At 31.7% G+C, this 12570-nt stretch overlaps 1 protein-coding gene across 1 annotated transcript; it reads left to right on the top strand.

Moving 5' to 3' along the window:
• The first annotated feature begins 8000 nt into the window (after positions 1–8000).
• LOC134683706 (zinc finger MYM-type protein 2-like) lies at positions 8001–11074 on the top strand. The gene is made up of 4 exons (XM_063543019.1): positions 8001–8490; positions 8832–9019; positions 9306–9452; positions 9769–11074. Exons 1-4 carry the CDS (start codon positions 8009–8011, stop codon positions 10236–10238), a joined length of 1287 nt encoding a protein of 428 aa, XP_063399089.1. The 5' UTR covers positions 8001–8008; the 3' UTR covers positions 10239–11074.
• The last annotated feature ends 1496 nt before the right edge of the window (positions 11075–12570 follow it).

Genomic DNA, 12570 nt, shown 5'->3' on the forward strand with positions numbered 1-12570 from the left:
GCAGTACTTGCTGTAAACCTGATGACAAGAGGAAAAGTTCTGCCAGAAAGAGACATACTTGTGACACGAAAACAATATCAAATCTTTAACTGTATGAAATTATTGATGTGGGGGTTGGGACAAGGAACAGGACTTCAAGCCAAGATCACCATTTATCGCAGTATTTACCTGTCTATTAAACAGCTGCGCCATGAGTGCATGATACGTCCGTCATATTTTCAAAGAATAAAGCTCAATTACTTCTCAATGTTATATTAGCTAATGTATGAAAATCAAAAGTTAGCTTGCATCAATAGATATAAACAATTCAATAAAGTTTCATGATATTGCCGAAAGCATTTTTGAGTTATTATAAAAAAAAACAACTTATAAATCCCCCTTTCTTATGAATAAAACCTTATGACTTGGAATTGTAATTGTAAAATTTGTAAAATTATAAAGGAAGCTTACATCAATAGATATAAATAATTCATCAAAGTTTCATAAGAATGGCTGAAAGCATTTTTGAGATATTGTCTGAAAAGTGAAAAATCCCCCTTTTTAACTCACCTGACCCGAAGGGCCAAGTGAGCATTTCTCTTCACTTTGAGTCCGGCGTCCGTCACCTGCCGTCGTTAACTTTAAAAAAAATCTTCTCCTCTGAACAAAATTTTACCAAATTTGTCCACAATCATCATTGGGGTATTCGTTTAAAAAATGTGTCCGGTGACCCAGCCCACCAACCATGATGGCCTCCATGACTAAAAATACAACATGGGGGTACAATGTAGATTTTTGCTTATATCTCTGAAACCAAAGCATTTAGAGCAAATCGACCTCGGGAAAAATTGTTAATCAGGTCAAGTTCTATCTACACTGAAATTTTCAGATGAATTGGACAACCCGTTGTTAGGTTGCAGCCCCTTAATTGGTAATTTTAAGAAAATTTTGCAGCTTTTTGTTATTATCTTGAATATTATTATAGAAAGAGATATACTGTAATCATCAATAATAAACAGCAAAGTAAGACCTAAAAATAAGTCAACATACCCAAGATGGTCAATTGACCCCTTAAGGATTTATTGCCCTTTATATTCACTTTTAAACAATTTTCATGAATTGTATACATTTTTAAAAATATTTACAAAATATTTCCCACTGTAACTACTGGGCCAAGTTCATTATAGGTTAAGATAATTGTAAGCAGCAATAATGTTCATTAACGTAAGATCTACAAACACGTTACCATCACCAAAACACTATTTTGTCATGAGTTCATCTGTGTCCTTTGTTTAACATGCACATATACCAAGGTTATCGACACATGCTCTTTAGAGCCTCTGGTTTTATGAATAAAATCCTGTATACTGCATACCTGCCAACTGTCACTATTTGCGGGGCTTTCCCCCATGAAAGAGCAATTTTGTTTACAATTTTAAACAAAACATTTGATTTTACAAGGGCTATAGGCTTGTAACAGAATGAAGAAGCTCAAAACAACATTAAAATATATATTAAGGCCCCCTTGAAGGATTTGTAAGACTGTTAAAGCAATATTGCACGCTAAACTGCCATGGGCATTTTGAAAAGTTGGCAGGTATGATACTGGAAATGTAATATCTAGAATTACAAAACAAAAAGGAGTCCATGTGAAAAAATATAAACAATTCACTAAAATTATTTGCAAGTTGGTAAAAGCATTTTTGATTTTTGTCTAAAAACTGGAAAATTCTCCTTTTTTAATGAATAAAACCCGATAAACTTAGAAAGGTAAAATCTAAAAATTTTAAAAACGAAAGGGAATTCAGGTCAATAAATATAAACAATTCACCAAAGTTTTATGCAAATTGATAAAAGCGTTTTTGAGTTAAATGTCCCAAATGTTGATGACGGACCGACAATGAAATTGGGACTGAAAATGTGTCAAAGAGACAACAACCCAACCATAGAGTAGACAAAAGCTGATGGTCAGCAATGAGTCGTATATATATATATATCTTTATTCTCATAAACCAAAGTACAATGCAGTATACCAAAATACATCCTGTAAACAGGCGTATAAAAAGTAGCACAATTATGTTGTTGACTAAACAGCTGTTATTGATCTTTATGCTTTGAAAACGTGACGAGCGTATCATGTGGTCAGGACATGTATTCCCATTCTCTAAAGTTAGCCTCAACCAAATGTGATAAAACTTATACACGATGATAATTACTACAAAATACAGATCAAGTTTGAATTTTTGTGATGTCACTTTAACTATTCAAGAGTTTTGCCTGTATGCTAAACTTTTGAGAACACAAGCCGGAAGATTAATTATTTTAAAAGTTTAGTTGGAATAGAAGAATTTTACTTGTAGTTTAGTGCAGAGACTGCGAGTTATATGTCCTTTAACATATAGAAGAATTTCTAAATTTTTCAATTCAGTTCTCCACCTTATATGTAAGTTTACTTAAACACAAAAGTGCACACGCTGAAATGTCTCGCCTTCTTTACTGATCATAGATATTATGTTGATAGAACAAATGTAAAGCTTTATTACAACTGTCACATAAACTCAACATTAACCAAGAAAACGAAACATTGATCGATGAACTATGCCAGGCTGACATGTACAGCTAACAATTCTTCAATACAACAAATATAGTTGACTTATTGCTTATAAATTCAGAAAAACAGACCAAAACACAAAAACTTAACACTGAGCAATAAGCCGTGAAAATGAGTTCAAGATCAAGTAAAACTTGCGTAACAGACATATATATCATAAATTATTTCCAAAAACCAAATATAGTTGACCTTATGCATAAAGTATTAGAAAAAATGACTAATAGACCAAAACTCAAAAACTTAACTTTGACCACTGAACCATGAAAATGAGGTTTAGATCAGATGACACCTGTCAGCTAGACATGTACACCTTACAATAATTTCATACACCAAATATAGAAGACCTATTGCATATAGTATAAGAAAAACAGACCAAAACACAAAAACTTAGCTATTAAACCACTGAACCATGAAAATGAGGTCAAGGTCAGATGACACCTGTCAGCTATACATGTACACCTTACAATCATTCCATACAACAAATATAGTACACCTATTGCATAAAGTATAAGAAAAACAGACTTAAACACAAAAACTTAACTACAACCACTGAACCATGAAAATGAGGCCAAGGTCAGATGACACCTGCCAGTTGGAAATGTACACCTTACAGTCCTTCCACATCCCAAATATACTAGACCTATAGCTTATAGTATCTGAGATATGGACTTGACCACCAAAACTTAACCTTGTTCACTGATCCGTGAATTGAGGTCGAGGTCAAGTGAAAACTGTCTGACGGGCATGAGGACCTTGCAAGGTACGCACATACCAAATATAGTTATCCAATTACTTATAATAAGAGAGAATTTAACATTACAAAAAATCTTTTTTTTCAAGTAGTCATTGAACCATGAAAATGAGGTCAAGGACATTGGACATGTGACTGACGGAAAGTTCGTAACATGAGGCATCTATATACAAAGTATGAAGCATCCAGGTCTTCTACCTTCTAAATACAAAGCTTTAAAAAAGTGAGCTAACGCCGCCGCCGCCGCCGGATCACTATCCATATGTCGAGCTTTCTGCAACAAAAGTTGCAGGCTCGACAAAAATGTTATGAATTGTATACTCAAAACTTATTGCCACATAATCGGACCAAGTACATATTGCATCACTTTCAACATTCCTCAATTATGTCTGTTTATAACTTTATGCAAGCGAGGTCAGTATATGTGTCCAATGGAATTTATTTAAATAACGGGGAAAAAAACCATTGCTTTCATGTTACACTTTGCGGTAAACATTTCCTAAAAATCGCCATATGTGGACGAAGACCGGTGATGAATTTGTATTCTATATTCATATCTGTAGATTTAATTTATTATTTCACTGAAGATTAGATGTATAATTTGCCCACTGTTTTTTTTTGAAAAGGTTGAAAGATCAATTTATCATTTAAAGCATTATAAAATTAACTAGGTTAACAATGATTGATGGTTTGTATGCCGCTTTCAGCAATATTGTGATATTTCGAGACGTTTTGGATGCAATTAGATGTCATAAATATCAGTTCTCAAACAACCAGAATCAACATTGAATATTGTTAATTTGTTCACCATGTTTCCCCTATAGTCAGTGTCCGAGGGAAATGTGTCTGTTTTAGGGTAAACCAATCTACGGAAACCGGTTAGTGTCAGGGTAGATTTTTTTTAAGTCGTTATAACGACTAAGCTAACTTGTTTAAACTACTTAGCTAAGTTGTTATAACGACTTAGCATATTTATCTTGTTATAACAACTTAGCTAACTTGTTTAAACAACTTAGCTAACTTGTTATAACAACTTAGCTAACTTGTTATAACAACTTAGCTAACTTGTTTTAACGGCTTTGCTTACTTGTTTAAACAACTTAAAAGAACACGCGATAGCGAACATATTTCGTTTTGAAAAAAAACCTGTTCTATGATACAAGAATGATACTTGGGTACGCCTGACGCTCGTTTTGTCTGCAAGCAAACTTCATCATTGAAACTTGAATACAAATGAATAGTTAAATGGTCAAAGAAAGTAATGTCCTAATGATTTTGAGACAAAGACCTATCGACTTATTCATTTTACCTATGGTCGAATGTTTAAATAAATCAGATGTTATGTCCAGATCAGAGAACCAAATTGCAAAAGCAACTTAATTTTGCATATATTCCTTAGTTTCTATGTATGTATAACAAATAGCAATGTGATTCTAGCTGTGAATGTTGGTTAAGGATCGAATTTCAGATAAGAATATGTTTTATTAGTAAATACGTAGACTTTAATCTAGTCAATTCAAAGTCATTTTAATACGCAATAATTGTGTATTGAAATTTGTATGCCATGTTTATAAAGAAGGCGAAAACAGATTTTAAAAAGAATAGCCTATGAAGTTTAAAGTGTTAATGCTAAGATTATCCCCTAGGTGACGATATACCTCTATATTATCTTTGAAATGAACAATGCTTAAAAAAAACCTCATAATCTATATAAGTATATACTACTTTATTTTATAACTTTCGCCTATCCTTGTCGACCTGTCCTTATATTTATGTGAATTGGAGTTCCTTCAGACACTTGTCAAAAACAAGAAAAGCAAAGAAGCTAGATTATTTAATTAAATTTTCAGATATATTGATGATGTTCTTTCCATTAACAATCCGAACTTTTCTGATGGGTTCCATTAATATATCCACAAGAACTAGATTTTAAAGAAAGAACAGGCACAGCTTCATCCGCCTCATTGTTAGACTTATAATTCGAATTTGACATACACAGTCATCTCAGTACCATAATCTATAACAAAGAAGACGCTTTTAATTTTTAAATTATCGATTTACCCCTCCTTAGAAGCAATATACCAACTTCACCGGCATATGGGATATACATTTCCCAATTAATTCGATTTTTAAATATAAGACGTGTCCTGAACCAATCCAATGAACCATGCAACCGTATCAACTTTACAAATAATGCATGTTGGCCTTGATGTATAGATTCTGTGTACTGACACTGTTGAGTATTAAACTCATTTGTTTTATACATGTATTTGATTTTTAAAGTCGTTGGTTGAAATTGACAGTATATAAAATCCGAATTGATGTAGAAGACTCTTGTTTATTGTTCACCAGAAACTTCAAACTAGATTGAATGAAGAGTCGCCTTTGAATTATTCATGACATAAATGTAATAAGATTATCTAATTTTGACAGATAACTTTAGGTTGTTGACCGTAAGTTCTATTTTGAGAAGCCTCTGCGTAGTTGTTTATCGGTATCAATCACTAAGTACAATCAAAGAATCGAATCAATTTGTATCTCATTCTAGTACTAACACGCTATGAATATATAAGTAACAAAATGAATTTCCTTCAATTATTTTGTGACATTATAATCTAAGAATTTAATCGGACGAACGGACGAATAATCTGTCAATGGCATTTGTAATTTTTCTCAGTCCACCTCTTCCTGGTCTTCGACACTCTTTAAGTGTCAAATTCATTGCATCAGTTTGAATTGCTAGAGCAATTAAAGATTAGTTAATTATGTTTTTCATATCGCAGACTTTATTAGTTTACTAAAGGTATAGAATATGCTAATTATTGAGTAATCTTATATGATCTAGGTTTCCTCCTATTTGTGTTATGGCATAATGAACAAAACGACATCGCTCTATTTCTTCTTCCATAGCACATGTTTTACAGGTATTTCAAACTCTTACTGGAACTTTTTCAAAGTTTAAATCGAGCTAGGTTCGAAATTGGTGCTGGTCCGGTGGTCCGCGACCAGTAGAATTTGCGTCGGACCATGAGATTTTGTTAGCTGGTGGTCCGGCGGACTAGTAGCAATTTGTCGATAAAAATCACTAATGGCATCGCAATCAAGGTTTGTTTACCAAAAAATACCTGCAAAAAATTATATCATTTTAGTGTTTGTCAAATAAATGTCATAATGTCTTATATTTTTTCAGAACAGTATTCTTTTCAAAAAGGACAGGGTCATACAAAATAACCATGGTTTAAAAAGAAAATGCATCTCAATTTCATTTAACTCCTTTATTTTAAATATATATCTTAATGTGTGTTCTCGGAGAAAACAAAAAAATTGAGACAAATAAAGTGTCTAAGGTAACTCGTAAATTATAACTTCCGTTTCCCCAAAAATTTCTTGACTAAATACCAATCCAAATAAATTGCTAAATAACTAATACATTAGAAAGTATATGTTTTCAGCTGTGATTGGAAGGAATTAATACATATAATGTTTTAACCACAAATTCCTATTTAAGATACAGTATTTAACACCAATATCAAATTAATAATGAATTTGTGAGGTTTTGTTGTTGTGTAGAATATTTTTGAACCACAAGAGTGAATGTTATGGAGCTTTTGATCAACCGAAATATTTTACTGAATAAAATGCAAAGCGAATAATGTTGTGTGGGCCCGTATTTTATTCAACTTGTTTGATATCAAGTTCTTTGTAATGAATATTGCGAATATGTAATAACGACAAGAAGCAGTCAATAGGGGTTTAGAATTCAATTATAAAAATATATTACTCATGATAGCATAATTAGTATTCGAAATATGATCCAACAAAGATGATAGGTAATACCTCTAATAGATAACGCAAAACCTTTTACAATAACCTTATTAAGTAAACTAATACGATATTCTCTTTTGGTTATTCACGAATTCAGGCATTATAAGTAATTGAATGATGAATCAAATTTTTCCCATTGTTATTTCGATATCTTCTTATCTATTTGATATTTGTATCATTACGTTGTGGTCTTAACGACGAATCCCCGTATACTCTTTTTAGGAGTAGAAAAACCACAAAAGTGAGTAGTAAACGTATTGTTTTATAAACCTGTTATCAAAACTTTAAATTTTTCGAAAAAAATAAGGATATTCTTATCCCAGGCATAGATTAATTCAGCCGTATTTGGAAAACATTTTCTTGAGTTTTGGGTCCTCAATGCTCTTAAAATTTGTACTTTTTTAGCTTTATAACTTTTTTGATCTGAGTGTCACTGATGAGTTTTACGTAGACAAAACTTGCGTCTGGCCATGGCGTATTAAAGTATAATCCTGGTACCTTTGAAACTATTTACAAACCTAATACTAAAGTTGAAGAGCTGACACAGGAAAAGTGTAGTAAAATAGTAGTATACCGCTGTTAAGTTATATTATTAAATAATACGATTAAAACAGCCCTAATACTACCAAAACGGCATATGTCATACTGGTGACGTCGTCCTGGTCATATAAATCACGTGATCTATATTGCTTTTCGGCCCGGTCCAATACTGAAAAAGGCCGTATGAGCCCTAGGGCTAATACAGCCTTTTCACTTCCGGTCGTTGTCGGAATTTTATCAGTTCCGTTTCTAAAAGAACAAATATTACAACAATGTCGTCTGCAAAACAACAACAACAAGCTATGTCAGAAGAGGTGCAAACGGTGTCATTTACAAGCGAGGAGGCGAAAGTAATATTAGCTGATTTTGCAAGGACCAGTTATGATTCAACGTTTGAAATAGATTATGATTTCCAAGAGCTTAATTATGAGACTGACACTGGAAATGAAGTCCGAGTCGACGAAAACCCGTCGTCTTCGATGAATGATGTCAATGTCAATGATTCAAACAACAAGGAAAACAAAAGATTTTCCGATGTTTCTCTTGAAGATACGGATAAATTTTTGGTTGACACTGTTAATAAAAATACCCTTTACAAAACAAGAACTGATGTAAAAACCTTTCAAGACTGGCTTATAGAAATAGGTGAAGCAAGAGATTTTAAGGAAATTCCACCAAAGGAAATGGATGGTTTGCTGGCAAGATTTTGTCTTGGGGTCCGAAAAAAGGACAAAACAGAATATGAGCCAGATTCCATAACTGCAATGATGAACAGCATTGAGAGGTAAGAAGCATTTCTCATATTTTCTCTGTTATAAATAGACTATGATATAGTAACATGTGCATGTAAACATTTTACTATCATTTTACTGGTTCACATATTTATGAAGTCTTGTCAGGCTATTTTATTTTTTTTACCGTACGGCATCCCAAAAATTATTAAAAAAAAAGCCTTACAAAACGTCATAATCATTTGACATTTGGACTATCATTTAACATGCTACATGTATAATCATTATATATGAATTAACTTTTATAATTTTTTTTTTCTTATTCCCAATTTTTATTTTTAATAAATATATCATTCTTTGACATGTTTGAATAATGTTAATATTAATTTTTTAGGCACTTCAAGGATATAAAGATGCCATATTCCATAAAGGATGACACACTTTTTAGCCACTCAAAAAGAGTTTTGGAGTCCAAAAGAAAGTGTCTAAAAGTCATGGGAAAAGGAAATAAAAAACTGAAAGCAGATCCATTGGAGAAAGAGGAAATTGAGATTATGTATGAGAAGAATGTATTGGGTGCTGGTAGGTAACATTTATAGTCATACTTTGGAACAATCAAATATTTCAAATGATGTTCTATGTAATTTGATCGATATATAAGTGATAAATGTATTTCACATACATATAAATAAATAAAACAATTTTTTTGTGTGTATAGCTACATTAAAATGTAAACAGTTTGCGCCAAAAACTTTTTCATTTAACAGAGCGAAAAACTAAATATATGTACATGTTGTTTATAAAAGATATATCCAAATCTTTTTTAATGACTTTTCAATGTTATATTATTCTAAATGCATGTTTTCAGGTAATCCGGAATCCTTACTAAATACAGTTTGGCTAAACAATGGAGTATATTTTGGACTAAGAGGAAGACAAGACCATTCAAATATGCTATGGGGTGATGTTGAACTTAAAATGACGTCAGATGGAAAGGAATACTTAGAATTCACAGGTACTTTTGATAAAAAAAAACAACAGTTAAGGCCCATGGGCCTATACAATTTTTTTCTATATTTGACCTGGCAAAAAACAAAACAATACATACACATGATTAATATTACAGAGACAACAACATCAGTATATAACACATATAGATTTGATACTAGTTAATGGACTGTTTAAATCTCATTTTGATAATCTATTCTAAATCTTTCTATTCACTGTACACAGAATTAAAATCAAACACACTTTTAAGCCAAACAATTCACAAGTCTCCAATAGATACTGGGTAATTCATATTTTAAATTATTGTATTCTTTCTTTTATAGAAAAAAGCACCAAAACTAGAAGTGGAAAAAATTCAGGGGATTGTAGAAAAGTCCTACCAAAGGCATTTCAAGTACCAGAAGATGACAACTGCCCAATTAAGATATATAAAGCATATAGGGACCGTCGTCCACTGGATATGAGGGAACCTGATAGTAGGTTTTATCTCAAACCTTTAAATAAACCCAAGTCTGAAATATGGTATTCAAGACAGTGTGTTGGGAAGAATAAAATGGGGACAATAATGAAAGATATGGCATCAAAGTGTGATCTTCAGGGCCGTAAGGTAAACCATTCTTCGCGGAAAACTTTTGGGCAAACATTATTGAATGGAGGTAGACCTTTAACAGAAGTGGCAGATTTAGGGGGATGGAAAAGCATAGAAAGTGTTAAAAGTTATGTAACACCATCAATTAAACAACAACAAATGGCGTCAGATACTATTTCAAGTATGCTTATCCCGTCTACATAATCTAATGCATCCATTTCAGAAGCTGATGAAGCTGTCTTAGATAAATTATCTCCTACAGGAGCTACATGTACATCTACATCAAGTGAAATATATTCTTCAACAGTAGATGTTGCTTCAATAGATACACAACTACAGTCCGTACATACTTCAGATCTTCCTTTAGCTGCTGTTCCTCTTGGAAACTCATCAGTTAACATAAATGAACAATCAACCGTTAACAACTTGAATATGCCAACATTTGACATGAGCAAAATAAATGGTATATTGTATGGGGCAAACATAAGTTGTGGAACATTCAATTTTCATTTTAATGCTAACAAACAGTAAAAATTTGAAATGATATTTGTTCAAAGCTAAAGTTGTTCATCAAATTGTTATTGTTACATAAACATTTTACTTTGACTTTTCTCAATGTTATTTAATTAGTTTGATTAAAATATTAACTGCAATTTGACAGTTCATACAAATTTGTCTTTTGAAATGTTGGCCGCTGATCACATATCAATGATATCATACATGTAATTCTGGATTCAAAGCAAGTCAGTATTAAAATCATTGGCCCTGTAAACATATATTGTGCATGTAATTCAGGATTCATTGTCAGTCCGTATTGGAAATATTGGCCCTATATTCACATCATTGCCAGTCCGTATTGGAAATATTGGCCCTATATTCACATTTGATGTATGTAATACAGCATTCAGAACAAGTCTGTATTAAAAAAGTTGGATTATTTAATAAAAGTGTTATGAACTGGCTGTTTCTGTATTGGCACTGGTATAGATTCTCGGTCAGCTGTATTGGCCCTCGACCCTACGGGTCTCGAGGCCAATACAGCAAACCTTGAATCTATACCAGTGCCAATACAGAAACAGCCAGTTAATAACACTATAATATAGTTATCAAAGGTACCAGGAGTACTTTTATACGCCAGACGTGCGTTTCGTCTACATGATTAATCGATTTATTGTCAACACATATCATGTACAGATCTAACTGACTTCATGTGAATTGTCTAAATTTTACTGAATTAACCACAATAAATAAGTCTTAAAAACTGATTGAAAGACCGTAAATAACTTAGTTGTGTATTGTTCATTCTTAGATTCAGATCAAACAGACCGGTTCAAATCAAAGTCGGATTACTAATGTTTTTCATTGGATTTCTGTATTTGAAACAAAATTATGTCGTTGTTTGTTTTAATGCAAAGTGTATAACTGAAATTTCTATAAGTACATGAATGGTATTTAAGAATTATTTCCACATCCAAGTACTATTGTTTTTTTTAATATGAGGTCTGTTTTTGTTTTAAAATTTAATAAGAATATAACTGAACCACAAGGTGAATTTTTATCTATTTTTCATAAATCAATACAACCATAAAATGCACAGTGAATAGAATTGTATTGATGCAAGTGTGCATTTTATAAATACATGTACTACATGTATCAGTTCAATTGGAAGTTTTCTCTATTATGACTCGATTATTATATAATTCATTGTATTATTACTGGTATTTGATGTGTGATAAAACGGAATATTCGGGTAAAACTATTGCTACTATAATGCAAACAAAATTCATAATAAAATTATCAATTCACAACCCAATATAATATAATTTGAAAGCATCTTTTTCACGTTGTATACTCTAGGCATTTTATATATCTTAGCAATACTAGTACTATGATATGAATGTCTTTCCAATCAATGTTTTAAGTTCTAGTACATTCCACATCTAACGAGATTTTTTTTTTATTAAAATACAAACTTATATAGATATAGAACAAAATTGCCTTTACATATGAGGTATTGTAAAAAAAAAATAGTCTTATCTGCTAAAATTATAAGAGTACATCCGTTATAATATGAAAACTGACTTTTTAAACATATATTATGCATTTCTTGTATATTTTTTTGCTTTGACATTGATAGTTTGTTTTCAATTAAACAGTTTGAATATTCCTTTGGTATTTTTCCCTCTCCTCCAAAACATACATTAAGTTAGATATGCGTTTCGTTCTGATAACTCTTGATTATGAAATAAAAAAAAATCATAATTTATTTACACAATGAAAATTTATAAATCACAGAATAGAAATCAAGGTTAGAAAGGCATTAACAAACACATTGTATCACGTGTGCTGATAGCAAACGAAGATGCATTAATCATTTGAATAAAAGGAATTGAAAAAACAAAAATAATAGAATTAAGTCAAACGAAAAAAATTACTATCCCATTTCAATCTGTCATCTAATTAGTTACATTTGATGAATTTTAGCATCAGATTTTCAATAATGGATTGCTTCGTATTCGACAAAGTTTCAGATTGA

Source organism: Mytilus trossulus, chromosome 9 (genome assembly GCF_036588685.1).
Source record: "Mytilus trossulus isolate FHL-02 chromosome 9, PNRI_Mtr1.1.1.hap1, whole genome shotgun sequence".
Taxonomy (NCBI): domain Eukaryota; kingdom Metazoa; phylum Mollusca; class Bivalvia; order Mytilida; family Mytilidae; genus Mytilus; species Mytilus trossulus.